The sequence below is a fragment of the Merops nubicus genome, unplaced genomic scaffold (genome assembly GCF_000691845.1).
Source record: "Merops nubicus isolate BGI_N331 unplaced genomic scaffold, ASM69184v1 scaffold21477, whole genome shotgun sequence".
Taxonomy (NCBI): Eukaryota; Metazoa; Chordata; class Aves; order Coraciiformes; family Meropidae; genus Merops; species Merops nubicus.
This window is the reverse complement of record NW_008618586.1, coordinates 31,093-55,804: the sequence shown is the minus strand read 5'-3', so window position 1 is coordinate 55,804 and position 24,712 is coordinate 31,093. Positions and strand designations below refer to the sequence as shown.

Below are 24,712 nucleotides of genomic sequence, written 5' to 3'. Positions count from 1 at the left end.
GGAGAGGAACAGGAAGCACTTATTTGCTCTTTCACACAATGAAGACCCGGGCCCAAGAAATGATCTGTCAGTAGGTTTAAAAGAAACAAAAGGATCTGCGCCTTCATACAACATATGAGTAAAGAGAATATAATTAATGCATAATTAAATAGCAAATGTAGGATACAGGATGCTATAGAAACCAAAAGCTGATTTAGAAAGGGGTGTACAATTTCCTGGTAGACTGATGTGGTAAAAACTGTGGGTGCTAGACACAGCAGTCCAAGGGCAGCTGCCAGCTCACAGTCCTTGAGGAGACAACTGGTGGGACCCAGAGAAGGCTGGCTTGAATCACACCCTCCTTGTTACACCTGCAAGCATCAGCTACTGGCCTCTGGCGCTGAGAGAAGATGGCTTAGACCTTTGTTCTTGTCATTTTGACACCTTCATCCTTCTGATGTTTTTCTTGCACAAGCTGATTGTCAGAAAACCTAGCTTCACCACCTTTCTTCCACCTCCTCCCACTATCAAACCACTCTCCACGCTGGGCCGTCCTCCTGAACACGGGTGTGTTTAACAACCACTCCTCCTGCCTGCCAGGTTCCCCATTCACAGGCTCAAGACCTGTGAGTCACCCTGCAACTACAGGCACCGTGTCCTCAGTGTCCTCAGCCCAACGCAGCGCTGGCTCCACCCTGCAGGGTGAGGCTCCATCCGGCACTGACCATGTCGATAACTCAAGCGGGACCTGGAACGATAAACCACAGAGGCTCCCCAAAGAGCAAAGGAAGCATGAACAAGAACTGATCCTTGTGTTAGGTTAAGCACTCATGAATTTATCCAGGCTACCTGAAGATACTCCAGCAGCTTGGTTGTAGCTTGCTAGCTGCAGCAGCTTTCCTTTTCACATAAATCTTGAGCTAGAGCCTCCTGCCTTCTGCACATATTTCTCCACTGGTGCCCCTCACTCCTGACACGAAGCACTGACATTTACATCCTGAGCATCCAGCTACCAACGATGTAGCTCAGGTTCTGCACCTCAGTTCTAACCCACAGGGCCTCTGTGGATTGACATGACAGGTACGTAAGAAGAACTGGCAGACGGGATGGTGGCCCTCTACTGAGATGGTTTAGAGGGATATCTGAAATGTTACAGCATTCAAAGAAAGCCTCCTCTGCTTTCTGCTGCCCTCCCACAAGGCTGAGCTAATCAAAGTGAAGAACATGATAAACTCTCTGCCCCAAGTCAGCTCTACACTGACAGTTCACCAGAGATACAAGATCGCTCAGTGACATTAAAAATGTCAGCAAACACCGATCAGGCTTGACGGAAGGGATGCATTAGCAGGCTGGGGGGGCACAGGGCAAGGTAAAACTTCAGCAAATGCAGTCAAGTGCACAGGCAGCTTTTCTCCTTTTGTCCTCCACAGACGGTTTTTTCACAGATTCCAAGACACTATGGCCACCATCGCAGCAGTTGGGTGAGCGGACCACCACCACCTGCATGGCCAGATCAATCCAAAAAGGTTTCCTGGGGCAACACAAGCACGGCAGCTATCAGGGGCTGATTCCTGTGTTCAGATTGCCCAAGAGGCAAGTAGAAATTAGCAGTTTCACACCATCCCCTCCCCAGCACCTTCACTTCGTGGCTCAGGTCAGAGGCAGACTCAGCCTAGGAGGTATTTCTAAGTCAGGAACATGCCAGAGGGAGGCAAAAAGGGGCCACCTGAGCTATACAGAAAGAGCAGGGGGGGCTAGATAACTGTCCAACCTTATTTGTCTCACACTGGGAGCTCACTCAAAAAGAAACAGAGGTCCCACTGCGTCCTGCTGCTTGGACAGAATTATTTATCTAGGCTGGAAATAAACAGGCAGTTCACATTCACAGGCAGCCCCAGAGAGTGGGGCAGTGAGTGGCATGGAAAGATCCTCACCCTGAGATAAGAGCAATCCCCAGGGGAGGCAGCTCTTTAGCCACAGGACAGAAGAGGTCCCTGCTCTCCTCCAACAACTTGGGTCACTTCCCAGTGGGGCACAAGGACCCTGGAATCACCATGTGTCAAAAGTCATCAGATATTGAAAAGCCAGGAAAACTTCTGATTTTTACAGGATTAGAGGGGTTGAAGGAAGATGAACATTTCTCACACACATCCCCTCCCCTGAATGATCTGAAGGAGACTGGAGCCTTACTTTGTGAGTAACACATCTGCAGAGGAGGACAAGACACAGGCTCCAACCCTACACACTCAGCCTACGACCCCTCCAGAGAGCTGCCAGAGGAGTGCTTCCCTCCTCCTCCTGCCTTTAGCCCTGTGCTTGTTACTTCATGGACACTCACCAGCCCTTAATGTAGTATCACAGTATTTGCTGAAGCCAAATATATGAACACTTGTCTTGAAGAACAGCCGCTTCCCTGGATGTCCACGTTACAATGAATCCCGGCTCCTAGCACACTAAATCCAAGAGCCTCAAACGATGGGAAAGAGCCATCAGTCACTCATGCTGAGGCCCAGAGGAGGAGCATGGCTGGATCAACCTACTTCTTACCAAGCATCACGGAACACAGGGATTTTTTTTATTTGTTTTTAAATATTATTACTCTTCAGCCCCTCAACCTGCTGGTTATATAGTTGCTATCCATTCACCGGAAGTTTAGTGAACTTCAAATGGCGATCATTAATGGTCACTGAACTGCAGAATGCCCCAATGTGCTTTCAGATTTCATTTACCGAGGACCAGCAATCAGCCAAAAGATTTGCTCTGACAGCAGGGAAATACAAGACCCTTTGACAAGTTCAGCTGGGAATGTGCTGCCAGCATCCCTTGTTAAGTTCACGTTCTACCCTATTTGATGGAACAGATAATGCAAATTGTCCTTCTGCGGCTACTCAGCCTGTCACTCATGCTTCCAGTTAAAACAATAAATAAATAAAAGAACAAAAGAAAAGCCCACAAGTACAACGAGCTGTTTACAAGCAAATTCTGCTTACCGAGAGCTCTCATTATCAGGAAAAGGCACAGAAACCCAAATAAAACATTAAATTGGATGGAGGAAGGGAATCTTACTCACCCAAAGGTTTAAGCAGAAGGACCACCCTGGTTTCTCCTGGGCACACACCCCAGGTGCCCCCCCCGCCCCGCTACTGCTTGTAATCACACTTATTCTTCTCTTCCCGCTTTGATTTGTGGCTTATGGCATCACCACATTTTTCCGTGCAATGGAGCAGCTGTGCCAGGAGATCCTATGGATGAACAGCAGGCTGCTCTTTAGCCCCCAGAGAAAGCGTGGAGCAACACAAGGCAGCAGGGTCCAACGCGTTTTGCTTTGCAAAGCGATCACTGGTTCCTTAGGTGGACACGCTGCCGAGACAGCTCCCCTTCCCCACAGCACAATGGGAGAAGACTGATTTTTATTTGGGATTATTTCAACCAGAATTTGATCTGAAGGGAATCGAGCTCCTAGGAGCCTTCTACAGCTGCAAAACGAAACAGGGTCAGCAACACTGGGGCCAGGACAACCTTTGCTAAAGAGGGGCCTCACAGTGTCCCACTATTATGCGGAGACACTGCATGTGCCTGCCACAATGGGATTCTCCCCAGCTGCAGAACACATCCCATCAAGTACAGGAAGACTCTATTAGAGGAGATACAATAGGGAGCTGGAGGACTCGCTCAGCCCAGCATCTGAGAAAATAACTCATTTCAATGCAAAACAGCAGTAGTTATTAGACATCATCTTAAAGAGGAAAGGAGAAGGACAAGGGGAGGGGAGATATTGGGAGATGGGAGTTTGCACAAAAGTACCTTTTTCAGATTAATCCACTGTTTGAAGTAATCAGCGACTGGCAGCCCTAAGTACTGGCATTGTCCTGGTAACCTGTAAGACAGAAAAGAGAGCAGGTTTGGTTCAATCAGTGTCCTGACAACACAAACTCTGTTTTCTTAAGTGCATTTGTTCTGAGATGGAAGAGACCCTCAAGCCTGCTGTAACACGCTGCACATCAGGATCATAGCTCTTGGCAAAAAAAAAGTCAGGAGAGCACAGTTGGGCTGAAGACTTACATACATCCAGCCACATCCAGGCTGCTGACACCTTCCAGACTGAACATTTTGAACAGGAGCTGTGTGCATGTGCAGCACATAGCTCTTCCCCACAGTAGCTACCACAGAAAAATGACTGGAGCATCCGGGCTGTCCTTAGCTAAGTGAACTCACCACAAATCCCCACAAAACCATCCTGCTCAGCCAGTGGCTTACAGGGCAGACAGAAGGACTGACAATTCACCTGCCATGTCCTGGTGCTCTTCCGTCTGGCCCTTATGGTTAAAACACTGAATGAGACATGAGGGAAGGAGGCACCAATGCATTCTATTTTTTTGGGTAATAATGGTGCAGGAGCAACATTTTTGGGCTAAGAAAGCAGAGACTGCTTTCCAAGCAGATGCCTGGAAAAAGAGAGCAGTCACAACTCTGAAGATGCAAGGTGCTGCACACTGTCTCGCTGCAGGTTTGAGCATCAGCAGCCAGAGCTGCAAGCACACATATGTAACCTCTCCCATCCTACCATGAGCCACCAGAAAAGGGCTCACAAAACAAACCAGCACTGGTAAGGGAGCGGATTGCGTGGAGGATCAACAGGACCCCAGGATTTGGAAAGCTGTTTCTCCCACACTGTGCTGAACCCCATGTGTCTACAACGTGCCCCTCAGATGGGGAAGGCTGAGTGGCAAAGCCATGCAGGGAGAAGAGTTATGTGAGTTTTCCCCAGCTGTTTTGATCTGATCAAGAGTAATTGATGGATCTTGTTCATTCACATACTGCTGAGCATGCCTGGGGCACTGGTCACAGGATCTTTAACTGAAGCAAAGGAACATCCCAAATAAATACATCGACTAAATAAATGACTAAATTACAGCTGCTTGTGCATGTTAAAAGCCACAACCCCAGAAATCAGCTTTTGCAAACAGAGGGAGGGTGGGGAATCTCACAACTTCCTTGGGCACTTGGGAGCTGCCAGAGGAGGTTGTACTGGACGAAGGAAGAGCTGTGAGTGTCAGCATCAGCTTCTCAAACATCCCAGCACAGACCATGTCCAGGGCAAATTCTTCTCTCAGTCTCCATAGAGGAAAGACTGAATAATCCAGACTGGACTCCAGAATCAAGGCTGAAATTCAGGAAGAAGCTCTGGTCAGATGTGGATACAAGCTAGATACGCCATCCTGGGCTGTGGTGCCCCATCACCCAAGTGCTCAGCTCAGCTTCAAACCCTCTGGTGAACAGGGCAGCATCTCTTCAGACCTACAAGCAGATTTCCAAGTAAGGAAATGGAAAAGGGACACTTGCAGATAAAGTGACACTCAGGGCAGTGCAGTATCAGAGTGGTGTGGTCTTGCTGCTGCCTCCATTTCTATGGGAAGAAAAGGAAGAAAGCTGGCAAACTATCCAGGGGAATCTCCTGGCAATTTGTCACTAATGGAGCCATCAGTACACACTGGTGGCCACCAGCGTACTGGCTTTGTGAGCCCTGCTTAGGCTAAGAAAGAAGTAGACTCCCTGTGCCAAAACCAAATGCCTGGTCCCGAAAAGATGTACATGTCATCATTCAGCAGCAATAATTTAAGTCATACAAACATATTTGAATAGGGAGGTCCACAGGAATCTCTTGGGAGAGCAGGAAGCCTGCCAAAAGAATGAGCTTGCAAGCAGCAGGGCTACGGTAATTTGCAGGGTAAGCAATGTGACTTGGCAGCACAGCCTCATCTCTGGGCACGGCTCATCTGATGCCAGCACCATTGTGCTGAAATAAACCACCTGGAGTGACTCCTCACAACTGCAGAGGCATCCCAGAAACAGAGCAGGGCCCACGCAATTTACAGCCACTGCACATATGCCCATGACATCCTGGAGTTGAACAGACTGCACTAACCCAAATCATCATGCTAAGAAAGCTCTTTCTCCAGGAAAGCTGCTTTCTTCTGGTGCCCAAATCAAAAAAGATCACAAGAAAAGAAACCATCTAAACCAAATGACCATTCTAAATACGGATACGTGATCAGCTCAACCTCTCTTGGACTGTTCACATTTAGTTAGAGAGAATGATGACAGCAGCTAGCAAAAGGTATATTACTAAAAGCTGAGTTTCTCCTCTCAACCCAGGAGGTTTCCATTAATACAGGTCTCAATCTAGCTTGAGTTAGAGGAATAATTATCAATTCACCTAACGTTTGGATAGGGCCCAGAAGAAGCAAGTGCAGCATTGCCCTTGTTAACCACAGGAATTGACAGCTAACCATGCAGTGCAACGAATGACGTCTAAAGCTTTTCCATCCCTGTGGGACCAAAAGGCCCAGCAAACTGGACAGCCTGGTTCTACTTCCACCCCGAGACTGATGGCAGTATGCCCTCGGCACTGGACAGTAGGTCTTTAATTGGAGAAAATAAATGCTCCAAATAAATATGTCAACTAAATAAATGACGCATTTTTGCAAACAAGTAACAACCCCAGAAACTGCCTGTGAAGCTGTGTGACCTAAGGACATTCCCCCTCCCCCTCTGTGCCTGTGCTCCCCTCATTTCACATTAGCACCAGAAAGACTTCACCAAGTTTTTCAAGCACTGGAAGACCTACACTCTTGCTATAACCTGGGCAGGCTGTCAGCAGCACAGTCCAAAGGGTCAGCCTACTCCTCCAGCTGAAAGATGCATGCCTGGTGGCCCCATGCCAGCAAGGATACAGCCACTTAATGCACTTGCCTTTAGCAAAGGATTGCCATGTGGGTCTGGACTAGTCTGGGTAAGCAGCACTCCCAGCAGAGGGAACCAGGAGCTCTCACTGCACAGAAACCAGGTCTCCGGGTAGCTCCTGGAAGGAAAACAGTCCTGCAATGTCTTTTCCTCAGCTCTCACTCCTCTGAAAGGAAGCTGGTTCTCAAAACCACCCCAGCAGCCAAATGCTGTAGCTTCAGGTATAATTGCACTCGATAGAGAGAAACTTGAAAATGGCTGTGGGGTTTTCCAGCCTCTGCTGCAGCTCTGGTAAAGCCTGCCCTCCCATCAGGAGGGACGGGAGAGCACAACCTCTGCCCACTCCTAAAATACAGCTCCCCTTTGGGCAGAAGAGCAAGCGACATTAGACAGCGTGCTCTTCTCCAGCAGCCAAGCAAGTCCAAGTCCTCCTTGGACTGTGGTCAGGAGTGGCAGCTCTGCACCATTTTCAGGGAGTTTTTATCACCCCAGGCTCCCAGTTTCCACCCACCCCTGCTCCCCCACTCTGCAGGGCAAATGGAGCCTGGAGATGAATGGGATGCAAATAGAAGAGCAGGTGATATGGCTGCATTTCTCCTGTTGAAGCCAGCTCTCTCCAAAGCAGCAAGAAGCGCACAGCTCGGCGGTGATAAACGGCCTTGCTTTAGTTATCACTTTCCTTAAGTTAAGGAGAGCAGCCTAGTGATGGATGGGCTGGAATTCGGTTATCAGGGAAGGCTGTCAGCCAGAGTTGCCTATCTCCACACACATTTAGCAGGGCGTCATTATGCGATGGCATGGAGTTAAAATATGACCAAGGGTATTGAAAGAAAAAGAACAGGATTAAAAAAAAAAAAAAGGTAAATTGAGCAACAATAAAGGAGCATGAGGCAAGAACGTTATCGTACTAGTGACACCTTTTATCTCAGTCTGGTTAGCTAGAGCAGGGCACAAATTGGTCCTTCCTCCACTATTGTATCCTCTTGTACAAACAGAGGCAGATAAAATGTGTCACCAGTGTGATAGCGTATCAATTTAACCCTAATTATCTAGGGGGTCAAACTAAGAAATAGGGGTTTCTAATTTCAACAGGTTCCTCCATCTCTGCTCCGAGCCACCACATTAATATGGAAGGGGGAGGGGCAGCTGTAATTGATTTCCATTACTCAGGTGGTCCTGGCATATAAAAAATTAATGCTTGATTCTCCCAACTAATCAGAGCTGGTTAACGTCCATCTGCTTCTGGGTTCAGGATGTCAGGAGACAAAGAAATTGGGCCACTTTTTACACACAGGGTGTATTGATATTGAGCCAGTTAAAAGAATAAGTCCCTCTATGGGGAAGATAAAGGGACATTAAATCTTGGTATTTACAGACCTGGTCTCAGCCTTCCAAAAAATCCGTGCCCTGGAGACCATGTATTGTAAGAGATGCAGAACATTTTAATTGTGTCCTGGTCTACCCCACTGCATCGAGTTTCAAAGGAGAGGGCAGGCAGGCTCCTGCCCTGGAAATCCTTCACTGGAGGAGGACTAGAAAGCCTGAAGGAAGCTGCTTGGATGCTGCAGCACACAACAGCAACAAGGTGACAGACAATGAAAGGAGATGTCAAACCATCTCAGCCTTGCACCCTAGTTCAAAGCAAGGCTGGTCAAGGCATCCCTCCTGACCATGCGGCACAGAGGTATTGCTCTGTTTTGATGCAGGGTGGGATTTCTACCAGGCTAAGAAGAAAGACTGGGTGCTCTTTCTTAGAAAGCTAGAGAGGGAATAACATGCTGTGCTAAGGCACCTGAGATGTTTTAGAAAGAAGCAGCACCATGACAGGCAAAGCCACATCTATCTGCACTGAACCTCATATGAGCTGGAACCAAGCTAGGAATTTAAAAGCGGTTGAGGTAAACCCACACCCTCCCAAAGAGGAAGCCCTAGGTTGATCCAAACTTGGTTGAAATGGTAAGTCCCAGCACACAGAGTTGCTTGGGAATGCAAACGGGTGAGACCCTGCTCCAAAGCACTGAGTCTTCAGAAGCACGCCACAGAGGGGCAGAAAGCCTGGTTGGGTTTTGCCCAAAGCACCATGTTGGGCCAGGAGGTTTCCGACAGCATGATGCCACAGCACCCGCTCCAGGCACACAGCACAGCCTAAGCCATGCCGCAGCCTGGGGAAATTGAAGCACGCTGACACACACCTCCAAAAAAACCCAACCCCACACTCCAGCCCAACTCTCCCATCCCAATAATTCAAGTTAGACTGGAGTAGATTTCCTGAATTAGCCAAGGCTTCAGTAGGGAGAGGTCACCTGCCCACTGCAGGAGTTACTGTGCCACTAGTGCAAAGAGGTAAGAGCTGAGCCAGCCTCCCCTCACATTTCTGCCTAAAGTGATGGATGGAGGGAGGAACTCCCTGCCAGACTTCTGGCACCCCACTCATATGCTCATCAGACCCACAGACCTGCCAAGGGGCTGGAGAAGGAGCCCCCTGCCCTTGCTTCCTGCTGGGTGAGCCCTTGCCAGGTGATTGCATCCCACTCTCACCGAGCACACTTACAGTGCCATCCCTTTCAGGGCTGGACAAACCATCCTGGCATAGCTGCACTTAAAATTCACAAGCAGTAGCTGCAGAAAGACAATACATTTGGAGAGGGTCTGAAAAGCCCTGGGCTTTCTCAGAAACCCTCAGACAGGTCCCATTTCCCTTCCTCTTTGCTTTCCTTCCACCCTCTCAGTTCTCTCAGCCACCCCCAAACTTGTCACAGTGCAACAAGCCTACGAGCCACACATCAGCTTTAAATATCAGCGTGCGTGAAGCAGGGAAGTGGGAACAGACAGAGCGAGCCTCCATCGCCTGTCAGGAAACACTAATGAATTTCAATGCCAGCCGCCATTGCCTCACACGGGCTGGCAAGAGGAGGAGATGGAGCTACAGCGAGCGGCCTTTGCAGGAGCAGCCTGCCGTTTTTCAAAGCCCCCTCTGTTAACAAATGTCATTGCCAAGCGGGCTGCAGCAGTCCTCGAGCCGGCATGGGGTGGGTCAGGGGAGAGATGGGCAACTGACAGCGTGCAGGGTGCCTGGGCAGTGCAGCCTTTTCTTCTGCTGCATCCCCAGACAGGAGCCAGGAAAAGGAAGCAGACAGGACACTGGTGCTGGCATGAAGCTGTCTTCTGTTAAGGCCCCAGTACCCAAAAAACAAACTCCAGAAGGAACCACAGGTGCAACTCCAACACCCCCCAGGCCCATTCGCTGGCATGAGTGGAGGTTCTACAGGGACAAATTCTTGGGATGGGCAGAGGGATGTAAAGACATCCAGACAGGCTGCCTGTGCTCCAAGCAGCAGCAAAGGGTTACAGAGCAGCCTGTCCCTTTGCTAACATAAATGCATTCCTGAGGCAGCGGAGGAAGAAGCATTCAGCACAGGGCACCGCATGGCAACCGCACCGATGCACAACATGAAGGTCAGTGCAAGTCTTCTTTACAAATGTCAACCTGTCATCTCTGGATATTAATGAGGGCTGACCAGCAGCTAAAATGCATCCATGCTCCATTAGTAATAAGAGAGACCACGGTGCAGGAGAAGAGCACACACCATGGCGTGTGGAGGCAGCAGTGGGTCTGCAGGGCCCGGGGAGGTGTGGTGATGCACATGATAACTAGGGCCACTCCAGCTGCCCAGGAAGAAAAGCAGTCACCACACAAACCCCTTCACTGGAGTGTGTGTTATCTTCTTCCATCAGTCTTTAATTGGATTAGTGTAATGAGGCCCAAAAGCTCAGGCTAAGCATCGAGGCTAATACCTGGCACTTTCAGACCTTCCTTGCTTTTTCTGTGACACCCATTGTGGACAGCACTGCTTTCTCTCTCTACCAAGAATAATCCTGCCTAGGAAGCTTAAAAAGCAAGCTGCAAGCCTTAATGCTTGGGACTCACAGCAGGACTGGCCAAAATGCCTGAACATCCATCGTATCTTAACAGCCAGATCCCTCTTCTTTAAAGTTTTGCTGGGTATTACAAAATTTGGGAGAACCTCAACATCCATGCTTTCCAAGCAGCTAGCCTGCAAACAGAAAAGGCTGTTACCCCAGACTGCAACCAGAGCAACATACAGACTAGCAAAATAATTCTGCCACAAAAAACACACAGGGCAAGTGGCTCATTGTGACTCGCTCATCCTGTAAAGCACTGCGTGCTTTCCACTGCCATCAACCTTAATGAAACATGAAGGCGTTTAACACCATGCGAGATCCGGCCCTTTTATGGGTATCTGTCTGTTCGCCAGCTAGATGCTGGCAGAGATGCTATCTCAACATTAAAAGCAAGGCTGTAACACAGCAGGTATTCAGCCTCCAACAGAAGATGTTCATCAACAATTGCGCACACATGATGCTACAATAAATCTGTGTGCTACCGCTTAACAGCTTCTCTTAAAAAGATCCATAGCTCTATTTACTGGGCCTGATTCTGCTGCTACGTGTATGGGAGTAAACCTGGAGTAGCTCTACCTGGAGTTAGTGAGTAGCCAGTGAGAGCAGGATCAGAATAGAGCCTTTTGTTTTTTAAATAACTACTTAATTACCATGCAGGAAACCAGAGCTCATTGGCTCCACAGTTCAGCTGAGGTTAGGAGTGCAGCAGGCAGAAGCTTTGCACTCCTCCATACAGAGTTCTGCAAATGGGTTAAAGGTAGAGCAAATGCTCTCACCACACCTTCCAGACAGGAGGGACAAACAGGTGAACTTGACATCAGAAATGCATGATGCTGCTCCCTAGGAAAGAGAAACATGGAAGTCTCCAGGGTTGAGGTCACCTCCCCAGCCTTGGGAACCTCACACTAAGAAAAACCCTTAGAAACAGACTTCCACACACTAGCTTGCGGCACAGTCCCTCTGCTTACTAAATATGATAAATATATGATATTTATTTGATTTCAAATATATTTATTTGATATATATCATTTGATAATATATGATAAATACAGTATCTTATGAATAGGAGTGTACAAAATCAAATACTGTGTCCATCTACCACGCAGGCATGTTCTCAGTGAAAGTCACTAGACACGACCACAGGATGCAGGTAGTGAACTTCCAGTTTGTCATCAGGAAAAACTGTTCACTGTGCAGCTAATAAAGCACTGGAACAGACTGGTGACAGAACCTCCTCCCCTGGACACATTCAAACTCGTCCGGAGAAGACCCTGAGCAACCCGATCCAAGTCTGACGTTAGTTCTGCTTTGAGCAGGGGGCTGGATTAGAGATGGCTATTTAAATAATTCTGTGATTCACTCTGCAGCAGAGCCTGATTACACAGAGCGTGTCCTTTCTCAGTCTATGCAGTCTCCTATGAAGTCTTTTATACAGACACTAATTTAGTAATCGGCCAGTCCCCTGCATAATACCTGTTTTAAGAGAAGACACTCAGGTTCCTGCTGCAGAATACTGTAATTAGGCACCGAATAAGAGAATATATTTGATGCAATGGATGCACGCACAACACATCATGTCTAAGCCCCCTCAAAACCAAAACACGCACAAAAACTAAGCTAAAATTAAACATGCTTCTCCTCCCACTGCATAACTCTCATTGCAGAAGCATTTCCCCCAGGAAACCAGAGCAAAGACCTAGAGCAAAGCGCCGCTGTAAAACTGAGAAGACTTGTCCTGTCATAGTCCTTCCTCAGAACTGTGGTGGCGCAACAGGCAGGAGGAAACCTTGCCTCTCCCATCCCCTGCCTGTCCAGACCGTTTAGTGTATAAACTCTTTAGGACAAGGGCTTCTCTGCTATGAGTCATAAACTGTTTAGTGCCTAATGGTAAAGCCTATAGACGCTTAACATAATACAATCATGTCACTTAAAGGCCATTAGTCTCCAGCCTAAACAGCACTTTTCCAGTCACAAAGGGGACCTGCCAACTCAGGAAAGCAGGATAAAGGACGTGGGTGGCCAGTCAGGTCACTGGACGCGCAGACACCCGACATGAAGCCCCAAACAGGACAGAAACCAGCCAAACAGCATGGGGGAAAGCTGAAGCAGCTTTAGCAATCCAAGAGCTTTATCTTTTGGGTCTTCTTGAATTACTTGCCCTTCTCTGGTACCACATCTTCCAGGTTTACTCTCAACTGACTTGTGTGATTGCCTCTTCCTTCCTCTTCCCACTAAAGAGAAGACAGAAACCCTACAAGGAGCCAGTGGGATGGAGTGGACCCCCTCCCCATCCCCTCTGATGATACACAACCCAAAATTACATGCACAACAGCTCCAGGGGCTCTCAGCAGCATCAGGGAGCCCGGCACTTCATGTAACAGGGTCTGAGCACAAGTTTCTGTGCAGTTGCAAATTACATCAGCGTGAGGAGAAACAAGTTTGTCTTTTCCTTGCAGGAAAGAGACCGCTCCCCACCTCCAAGCACAAGCTACCATTAGTATTTGCCTCGCCAGAGAGAAGGAGCAGCGAATCCTCCAGAGCAAAGGACAAGTGCAGCAATTAGGATGCAGGGGCTGCGGGAGCTGTTTAACAGCACGACCCAGAGGTCAGTGCCGCCGACTCCCAGCCCTGCATAAATATTGTATGAGTCGGGGAGAGGGGCTGTTACAGCCACCCTCAGCGCCAGCCCTCCCCCCTCCACCGCCACTCTGCATCTAGCTAGACATGCCAGCAACATTATTTACAGATATGACAGTTGGGAAAATCACTTGAGTAACTAGGGGAATGGGAAAGAGGGCTGCTTGCTGGAGCAGGTGCCTGGGAGTGGGCTCCCACACGCATCTTCTGCTTCCCCTTGCAGGGCGCTCCTCTGCATGGGTAGCTGCCAGATGGCACAGCCCGTTCTCAAACCAGAACATTAAATAATACCAAGAACAGGGAGGGGAGGCTGTGAGCTCTCTTCTCAAATGTTACCCAGGGGTTTGTTTCTCAATTCTGCTGAAAGACACTGCAGCTAGCAGCTACTTTCCAGTTTCCTATCGGTATCTCTGCTAGACCCTCCCTTTGGAGGGAGCTTAATAGCAATATAATGAAAGTCTTTATAGAAAGCTTCTCCTCAGACTCTGTCTAGCTCTGCAGAAGGGTCCCTAGTCTAGCACAGCCACAGCAACCTCATCCCTGCAGGGACTCCTCCAGATGCTCTGCTTGGTACCAACTACCTACTTCACCCATGACCTGTCCAATATTCATTCTCTGAAGAATCATCATCACCTGCAGCTTCAGTCATGCTGATTGGTACCATCCCTGCTGCATCCTGGAAGGACCTCTCATTCCTCTGCCCATTTTTTGTCTGGAGATGCCAGCTGTCTGCACATTTGCCATGATGCTCTAAACAGATACACACCTCCTTTCAGGTTCACTGAGACTATAGACTCCCAGGGACAAGGACACAGGCAATTCTTCAACTGTACCAGCAGCCCATGAATTCCTAGGGGCACACAGCTAATAAACATTACTGCCTTGGGTAGTAATGGCCACAAGGGCAGCAAGATAGGAAACACAGCTTGGATGTGCTTCTGCCCATGATATCCCTCCAGAAAATCCCCCACTGCTCTGTGGCTGGTTGCTGAATCCATAGCAGGCAGAAGCCCGGTCTTACCGTTCTCAGCTTTCCTGAACTCACTGTGCAATTAATGGGCTTAATTATTGATGGCAAAGGCAGGAAAGGGAGGAAAGAAAGAAAAAGCCAATGAGAAGGGAATGATGTGGGGGTGGTGGGTGCCAAAGGTCTCTGAAGATCTTCCCTCAGCCTAGAGCAGAGAAAGAGCCCCTAGCCACTCTGCCGCTCCCACGGCCCTGCTCTAATGCTCCCTGACATGCCTCTGAAGACAGCGAGCTGTTTGCAGTCACCACCGTGATTTGTTAGTAATTATTTTCACGGTGTCACATTGCTGTCACTCTCTTAACAAAGAGACAGGCAGCCTGAGGCTGCCTGCAAGAAAGAACCAGTAGAGAAAAGGAATTGTCAGGCACCCAGGGATCCTCTTTGCTTGCTGGGTTTCACAACCAGAGTCCTTACCAGCTTCTGAAGAAACTTCTGAGGAGAAGTGGCAAGTCAGAATCATCTCCCATCCTGGTCACAGCAAGAGGAATTAATTACTTAGCCCTCACCTTACCTGTAAATCCAGTGCAAGACCCAGGTGCTTAGAGCCCCTTAAACCAGCGATTTGCTTCAGGCCTGCAGCAAACGCAAAAAAATTGGGCAATTGCTGACTTTTAGCATTCTCCTTGTAAGCTCCAGTTTCTTTTCACGTGGTCTTGCCATTAGCCCAAGCATGGCAATGCTGACACAAACCCCTGCCTAATCCTATCACCCTTGCACAGCCATGTGTGCTCTCCCTACACCAGTCTCATTAATTCCAGCACACTGCTGTGCTCCACGTGGCAGGAATGTTTCACTTTGGCATTTCGCAATGCCAGGGGACCTTGGCAGATTCCTCAGACTTGAAATCCACAGCCTTATGGCTTGCTGTCTCTGTTTGCTCATATGTAGTGTGGTGACCTGACAAGAACCTCCCCTTGAACCTCCATCCATCCGTCTGTCCATCCATCCATCTCTCCCTCCCTTGCTGTGCAACCACAGCCATCCATTCCTTGGCTGATGTGTCAGTCCAAGATAATCACTCCTTTCCCAGTAAGCATGGAGCTTGCTTGGGCCTCCAAAGAATGGAAGCTATTTTGGCACTCGAAGTGTCACACAATTTAAGTATATAGAGATGAAAGACTGAAGACACCTGGCCAGCCATCCCTTGAAGCACTCTTGATCTCTATGCAGAAAGTAAATGGACTTCCTCCAGAGCAGCTCCAAGTTTGAACTACTCCTGGCAGAAGTGTTCTTCCCCCGCCTGCTTACGGATGGCGCAAAGGGTCAGTCCTTGCAGCCATGGAGGGACATGGGTATTAATTCACCCTCTTAGCACAGGGAGAGTTTGGAAATAGTAAGCCTCACAGTCTAAGCAAAACCCTCCTGCAATTAACTGCATGGAAGAGCACTGACTCAGAGGGCAGCTCCTTTTCAGGGGTCCTTTTAATAACCAAGAAATGGCACATACATGCTGTGAAGAATTAGGATCACCATTGGGAAGCTAAATGGTCCATAAAAATGTAACAGTTCTCTTCAGAGCTGGGAGTACAGTGAGCTGGAGGAGAGGTCTTGGCAACCTCTCACAAGCCTCCTCCCTCTACCCAGAATGCAGGGGACACACATGACTCCAGGCAGGGACAAGGAGCTGAACTCACCTCCAGAATGCTGATAAACGGTCAGCACCGAGACCTGGCTCAACACCCAAGATGGAAAAACTGAAGTAGGGAAATTAGAGATGACCAAGAGGCACTTACAGAGGGAAGACAAAGGGTGTTCCAGATTGCAGATGCTTGGCAGGAGAGGAGAAAGCTTTTCTCAAAGACAGGCAGACAAAGCTGCTGGGACCAAGGCAGGACAAAGTCCTGGGCAGCATGAGCTTCCTCCACACAGCCCAGCCAGACCACCGCACTGCTTCCTCAGTCGTCCTCCCTCAACTCCTCTATTCTGCTCACTCTTCTAGTACCACGTTCACACGCCTCACACCATTGCCAACACCTGGTCCAGAGCAATTTCTGAACACAAGACACCATCTTTGGGGTGCCAGGCTAAGGGCAGCAGCCTGGTCAAAGACACAGAAAAAAGGTGACTCCAACGTGGAATGGACTCAGCTCAAAAAGTTAGTCTGCAGATCCAGCATCCTCCTGTGAATCCTGCACACACCCAAACATCCACTCCTCAGGACAGGGAGTCACTGGACAAGGCACATGAGAACACGCTGGAGGGAAAATACCAGGGATGACCTCAAGATGGCCCAGTAGGTCTTTGCCAGCCAGGAGCTTCAGGAGGAAAGGGACTGAACCCATCCAGGAAAATGGCTCCCAAAAGGAAAGAAGCATGCAAACAAACAAACAAAAATTCTTTCAAGAAAGCTACTGACTAACACAAGGTTTGAACAGAGCAAGTGGAAGGGGAAGGATGCTGCTCCCAGGCTAGCAGTATTTTCAAAGCAGAGCTCTCCAAGCAGAGAAGCCATGAGAAGACCAGTCCCAGCAAAGCCACTGGGAGGGCAGCACTGGTGCCAACACAACTGCTTTGCTTCAGCTTGGAAGTAAGAAGAGTTGGGATCCAAAGGGAGACAGCTGACACTTTAGCCCCAGCATGAAACACTATGGCTGTCTAACACTAGAAAAATTAAGCTTTTTTAAGTAATAAAATGTATACTTTGTGAAGCTAATCTTATCTTTCATACATGTGGAAGACAACAAAACTCAGATGGCAAACAGCCCTCCAGCGGTATCTGTTGCAGTCCTCAAGCCAGCCAGTTTTCACTTCTGCAGGACAGGGGATGACCAGTGTTGAGTTGCTGTTAGATAGCTCTCTCATACAGACAGAGGCCACGGTGTGCTTTTTACCAAATATCTGCTGTAGACCCACTGATTTCAAAAACTTTTTCCCTGAATCCATTGTAACACTAGACACCGAATTCACGCTAACAATCCCTGCTGCAGAGGGACTCACAGCTCCTTACTGTACAAGCAGATGACACTGAGACCAACAGCTTGCATTCAGTTCAGCATGATTGTTTCCAAATGCAGCTTGAGCTAAGTTACTCAAGAGATGAAAATTCCACCTTCTCCACTCATTACCCCATGCTAACGGTTCAGTGCTGGAAATGAAGTACTTGATGCAATGCCTGTCTTGTTCCTCCCTACACTGTAAATTTATTCCAAGTTTCTCTACCATCTTTCATGCTGCTTCCAACTTCTTTGATCCCAGTTCCCAGGCATCAGAGTCTGTGCTCCCCAGAGTGCGTTGAGCATCACAGCTCAATAAATTAAATCTGTGGCCACTACAGCGCCAACTATGACAAATGTCTCTGCTATGACATGCTGGACAAGTAGCAGACTTGAAGGTGATAGTCCATTGCATGATGATCCCTACTATGCAAAGATTTCATGTCCAAAGCTTAATCCAAAGGCACTCCCAGAGTCACACAGACAATGTAACTTGCAGAAGCTCATGCAACCAGTGGATTTCAAACAAAGGCAAGAAGAGGAGACAGCCAGGGGAACTGCTGCAGAAGAGTAACAAAAGTGTCTATATTCATTTTAAGTAAGATTGTCCAGAGAGGAAATCTTAAAATCCAAAATTTACTTTGCATAAGTGATTTAACATCCTTTAAAAACAAAAAGCTGGACTGCAAGGTTGCAAAAGTGAATGGGGTCAATGCTCTTCCCTGTAAGCACTAGAGAATAGCATGCTCACAAGGCTGCCTCTCTTAGCTTTGGCAAAGCACTTTAGGATGTAATTACATGAACAACTCCATCAGCAAAGCTGACTTGAAAGGTTCCCGACCCTGGACACTCAGTCCCGTCCCTGCACAGTAGTTCACACCACCCTCTCCCTTCAGCTGATGTAACCATGTGGAGATACACCATAGGCTTGGTCAGCAAAATGATTCTCACTAAAAGCAACAACAAGAAGCTAATCCAGAGATTTTAGCTGGAAAGGAATTGTTTTATTCTTTTTAAACACAGATTACCGTGTTATCTTTCCATTACCAGCACTTTCAAGTTACTCTCAAAACCACCCACTAAACATATTTCCTGCCCAGCTGCCATCCTATCAGCCCACCCTGTGCCTTCTCCTGCCTGTTCCACAGCTACCCAAGTAGTCCCACTCACTCTTTCAGTTCCCTGGCTGTCTGCAATTTCTCCCTCAGGCAGAGACTACCAGGCCCCTCCCGGTCTGTGATAAAGAATAGCATGCCCAAGGGACATTAACACCATCCATCCTTCTTCAGAGGTGACCTAAGGCCAATCTCAAACCAACCCTCCAGGACAGAAGGCTGGAAAGACCAACTCATCACCACACTCAGAGCTGGTCTGAGAAGGCAAGTACCCTCCCAGCCTGTGTAACTTGAAAAGAAAGAATTAAAACAGTAAGATAAAATTAAGCAGTGGTACATTTTACTGCTCAGAATTTACTAATATGCAACCTAGGAAGAGCACCAAGGGCTATAAACATTTCAAGACACTTCACTGTGTTTTATCACTGTATTAGAGAGTACTTGCCTTTTAACACTTATTTAAGAAAATAAAAAACTTCTGAGCAGCAGTTTTGTGTAAAGACATAAATTAGCATGTTCTGATCAGCCACAGTTAAGTGCAGTACAAGCATCTTCACGTCAGAGGTATAAAGACCAAAGCCTACATGCTTTGGTACACCTACCAATGCTCAGTGCATCTGCAGAATGATCCAAAACTGGAAGGAGGATTAACTGATGCTCTTGACATTAGGGTGCAGGTCTGAGATTCTGCACATGCAGCTTCGGCTCCTTTCTCCGACTCTGCCTGCACAACCACAGGCATATCACTTAACCTCACCATAGCTCACCTCTGTAGCTATGAAAACACAGTAATAACATATCTTCAGTTGCTGAGATTAATGCACATTGTGCTTAAGAGCAGGCAAACTGGTCCTGTACATGCAGGGAAGCAATCTGACATTTCAGAGGAGACAGACCACACTAAAGAGCTTACATTACAAGGTCTCAACCCTGGCAGACACCGAGTACCCTCTCTTCCACTGAAACCATCTCCTGCAGCCAGCGGCTCCCTCAACCCTTCAGAGGCACGTTACCCTCAACACCCAATGCCACATCACTGCAATTTGCATAATGACTAATGGCAGCTCCATCCTAGGTCCAAGCACTAAATCAGACTATGCCAGGTATCTGAATCCATCCCTGGAGCTGTTAAACTTGGAGGACAGCTCCTTGCAACAGGCTAAAGGAATCCTCCCCGCTGAGCACTCAGAGGCCTGAGGACCGTGTGCCTAACGATGCTGTATCCCCACTCATATTTTAGCTTGGCAGGTCTGGTGCTCCTTTCATCTTTTGCTTCAGGTAGCTCTCTTTTAATTAATAACATTTCTGTGTCGACACAGGGAACTTTCCACCTAGAATGAATGGCCCTCTCTCATTAGAACCACGACTTGTCATGATGTATTCAAGAGCAGGAGTGTGATTCATTCCCTTGTCTGGGAACGAGGGGTGTTGCTGGGGGGTGGGGGGGAAAAAGAGTCTCTGTAATGAGTGACTGATATTTGCTGAAGTTGATATGCGACTCTGTCGGCTTGAACTGCCTTGTCAGGACAAGCCTTCAGAAAGGTGATGTTCCTACTCAAGAGGTTTTCCTCATTAAAGAAATTGCATCTTAACAAGAGGGAAGGGGAGGGGTGGCAGGAGAGCTGCTGTCTCCCCGACTCCAGCCTGGTTCACACACACTGAGTGGTGAAAGCTGGCTGATCCAAGCATAGCCAGCAGAGGATGAGTGCTCCATTTCTGAGCTCTCTCATGCAACGGACTCTCCAGCATGCTTCCAACAGGGACTCTCCTTCTGGAGGAAGTTCACCACAGCCATGATAAAGCCTTTGGTGGCATGGCCAAGGATCCCAACTCATGTTGAGCCTCCATGAACCCTTACCAGATGCTCATTGTCCTCTTCTGGGCACCCAGCTATTTGTGACTAGCACTCCCTGTTGTCAGAGGGAAGCCAGACAAACAGCTCTGCCATCTTCCAAAAGAAATCAAGTCTGTAGCCACACAGTGCCCCATTCCACAAAGATCCTGGAGCCAAGCAGAGGTTTCACAGGTCCTTTAGCCGCTTAGTTTCCATCGTGAACCCTGCAGACTCAGATACTGTCAGGCACCATCAGCAGAGAGCAGTACCTTGACAAGTGCTATTCCTCTGGTGATTTTCTTTGAGCTAAGAGTGCTACACATATTGCAGCTCCTGGTTTTGACAGGGCTATTTCCCTACCCTGTCTCCACATCCGCCATTGATGGGCTTGTGGATTCCTCCTCTTTGTTCCAGCCATGCCCCTGCCATCCAGCTTGCTCACCCCACTTTGCAGCCTTCCAGTGTCCTCGCACCAACTGGAAGCACTCACAGTAGACAGGTCTGTCCAGCTCTTCAACGGCACTAAATACCCAAGTCATTGCTGGAGAAGCCAGAATAAGGATGCATGTTTTGCCACCAACAGTCTAGCTAAGAACAATGGAGGACAGAACTCCAAACCACATGAGACACTGGGTTAAGAGGACTGCAGCTTGCCTCGCAGGCAGCTGAGCAAGCAGCTCTCATTGCAAAGGAGAAAAGGAGCAGCAGAATTAAGAACAGACCTGCCCCAAGGCATCACTCCCTAAGCCAAGAAGCACTGCACTCACCTCACTGTCCTGAATTCCTCTGGAGCCCAGTGGGTTTTCCACCATGCAATGCTTCCACCAACACACTCCTCCAAACGTGGACAAGCAGCATCACCTCCCCTCCCACTGCCCCAGTGCCTTCTGTGCCCAGCATGTGGTCTCAACACGGCAAATGGTACCAGCTACACCACAAGTCTTGCAGAGAAGCCTGGGGTGATTCCCTGGAATTGCCTCCTAGCTGCTCCACATAGCCGAGGCTCCATCTCCCTGCCTAAGCGGCCTCATTTCAGCTCTCTGCCTTCCCTCTTTAAAAAGAGACGCTCAGTTCTGCTTTGCTAAACCCTATTTGGCAATGTGTCTAAACACACGAAAACTTAATTAGTTCAGGAGGGAGACTCGGCATTTGTGGTGACGGATAAAAGTAATGGGAAATGAGACAAGTCAGAGCTGGCAGGGAGTCCTCACTCAAGCCCCATTCACTGGCACGGTGCTAATCAGATGTGACGCTCGGCGCTGCGGCAGCCGGCCGGTGACAGAGCCCTGTGAGGGGCCGCTCGCCGAGCGGCTGCGGCCAGGCTCCCGCTACCCGTGTGGCTGGCAACATGGAATGTATCTTCTGCTTTGCCCTGCAGATGCTTCAGGAGTGAATTCTGAAGTTAATGGTTTAAAAAATTTTTTTCAAATGAGGAGGGAGAAATGAACCACTTCCTGCAACCTCATGGCCAGGAGTGAAGTCTTCTTTTCCATCTGACTAGTGAGGCACAATCCGTGCGAGAGACCACTGCAAATGGTGAATTGAGTATTTCTGCTCCAGAACTGCATGTCCTGCTAAGCCAGCTCACCCCAGAACCCCTACAGATCACTGGAAATACAGCTCTTCTTTACCTCTATTTGACCACTTTAGAGCTCTGAAATAAAAACAAAACAAAATAAAAACAAACAAACAAACAAAAAAAAAGGAAAAAAAAACAAAAACACCACCACACACCCCCTAGAAGGTTGTCCGCTCCATACAGACACCAAGTTAGGATATCATTATCTGGAAACCTTGTTATCCCACTGTAAAAGCAGTGGAAAGATGGGCTTAGAGCAAGGGTAACTCTGTTCCTCACAACCATCACCAAAAGTTGTAAACGGACCTCCCGAAACACCAGTACCAGAGTAAAGAACTGAGAAAAAAGAACAGCTGAGAAACAAGTTTAGCACATCCCTGAAGCTGTCCTTGTGCTGGTCTCTCATAAAAAGTTTAAACATGACACATAAAGAAAAATAAGCCTCACTCTTAATTTAAACCAGTAACACAGAAGTGGCAATATATACCGCCTCTGGACGTGGTCCCAGCAGAGACCCAGACTTTGACTCAAAACCTCTCATACCACACTCCTGTCTGGAGCATGGCAAATTTCTCATCTCCACTAGTGCTTGTGCTGTTTGCTTCGGTCCTCATATCTTGTGTCTCACTAATCATACCAAGAAGAGCCAAGGAGCTGCCACTCTACAAAGACCACTCTGCAGGGAAGAACGGGTGTTGATTGCTCCCAGGCTGTGTGCAGTTTATTTAGGATTCCGATCTGGGGAAACCAGTGTCACACTGAAAACCAAGTAACACTACTAACGAGTTCTGGATGTCAGTTGAGCATTGGATGTGTCAAGTCCATGCTTTACTGGCATGGTAACAACAGGAGTCTTTATCTAGCACTCTGAGGAAATGAAAAGCTGAAGAGATACTATAGGAATCCAAGTGAATTCAGCACAATATGACACTGATCTGCAAACACCTTACAGATTAGACCAATCTAATTCTTAGACATTTACCTCAGGTTAAAAAACATAAATGTTTTTTAAATAATATTTTTAGGTTGCTGGTCTAGCTATTTTCACAACAAAACACCTGTACACTGACACCTGCAGATCCCAGTGCAGGTCCCCAGCTGGTACTGGGCAGGTACAGTCACCCAGCTGATGAGGATGACCTTAAAGGTAAGAACACAGATAGAAGCATATCACACTCAGCTTGTACTCCCTTTCCACCAAAGACTACTCTGTGATTCACATCCAGTTACTGTGCCAAGATGACAGAAAGCAAGTCTTGCATGCGGAAGTCAGGCAAGGACCATTGTTTGATTTGGGTGTAAAGAAACAGAGTTCCACATATGCACTCAGAAATATCCATCCCTTTTGGAAAGTGCATTGGATAAAAGGGAAAACATCACAAAGCTCCAGTTTACACCTTTCTTGGGGTTCTGAATGATTTTTTTCACTACAGAGAATATCCTAGGCAGTGACCTCACCCCATGCCCAGCACCCACCTGCCTTCTTAAAGAACCCTCCATTCCCAGTTATGCATGGCAAACCATCATTTCCCTAAGAAACAAAGACTAGGGACAGTTGGAGGTTTGAGGACAAAGACATATGCACTACAGGCAAGCATGGAGCAATAAAGCCCAGGAAAATCTCCCTCCCCTTCCATACTCACATCACTTTCAAATCCCAGTCTCCACAGGTCACAAAAATCGACTTGACGCTGGGATCTAAGAGGCCTTCCTTCGCCATCCACTCGTCAACCCTCTGAAAGGAAGGCAAGAAAAGGGGATGAGTTTTGCAGAGACAGGCCGAGCCACAACAGTTAAACTCAGATAAGCTGCTTGCAATCAAGAGAGAAGAAAATTGTGATCTTATCCACCCTCTCCCTCTCTCTCTTCTCTCTTTGCTTGCCATCTCAACAACAGCACGTTTGGACCTTTGAAGATTTCCGATAGGAGACATCAGGCAACCAGAGCAGAGATGATCTTATCAGACACCACAGCAGCTCTGCTGGTGGAGGGGTGGAAGTTGTGCAGCGTTAACAGGACGATGCAACTGCACTGCTACCTGGCATTCCTCCTCCACCATTCCTCTCCCTGTACCAAATGGGCTCGTAGTGAGTGCAACTTGTGCCCCCTCCAGCGAGGAGAAAACAGGGGCACCCTGGGATGGCATGCCTCACCTACAGCATTGCTTACATGCTTTAATTCATACAGCTCCCAGGATATGGGAGAGGGAGAGAAATGGAAGGGCTGGGCACACACAGGCATTGTGTGGCAGTAACAAGCAACACCACAGGTCCCTTTCTAGGCTGGGGATCTCTTTCCTCCTTAAGGTTCTGAGGTGGTGCTTGGTTCAGGGTACAATGTGGATTTAAAGCAAATCCACTACTGCTGATCAACCTCCCATAGGTACATGTGTTCTGGATCCATTTCAGAAATGGGCCACATTAAGCTGGAGAATGCACATCCACTTTGGAGATTAGCCAGAAGGAATTAACCTAGACTAACATCCCTCCACAGACACTTATTCCAGACAGAACTACTAAATAACGTGTCCAAAATCTCCCAGTGGCAGGTGACAGGTGACCAGCTGCTATTATGCAGCCCCACTAGCAGCATTTCCAGTGCTTCATTTTTTTTTCAGCAGGAGTAATCCTTTCTCTTTTCCCTCACTTGACACCTTCTGCTCCTGAATAAAGCACCATGCCTGAGAATCTGCCTGACTTGAGTCTCATTTTAACTTAGAAAACATGCTGCTGTATGAACACCCTTTCAGTACAAATAAAAAAATCTACAGAAATGTTTCCACACTCCAAAAAGCTCCCATAGAAACAGAAGACACCATTTTCTCTAACACTCCAGCAGTGATGCACATTCACCCATCCAAGCCAAGAGGGCCCTCCCTCCCGGAGAAGCAGGCACAGGCACCTGTACACACTTGCAGACACGCACGGCTGCCACCTGCTC

General features: G+C 48.1%; 1 protein-coding gene across 1 annotated transcript in view; it reads right to left on the bottom strand.

The window, feature by feature from the left end:
* Window positions 1-3,775: 3,775 nt before the first annotated feature.
* ERI3 (ERI1 exoribonuclease family member 3) overlaps window positions 3,776-24,712 on the bottom strand; it is a gene marked incomplete at its 3' end in the record, with an annotated part of 42,845 nt that continues 21,908 nt past the window's right edge. The window contains exons 4-5 of the mRNA XM_008943506.1: window positions 23,416-23,507; window positions 3,776-3,856 (exon numbers count right to left, since the gene is read on the bottom strand). Of these exons, the coding sequence (XP_008941754.1) occupies window positions 3,776-3,856; window positions 23,416-23,507 (173 nt within the window). The remainder of the gene's footprint in view (window positions 3,857-23,415; window positions 23,508-24,712) is intronic.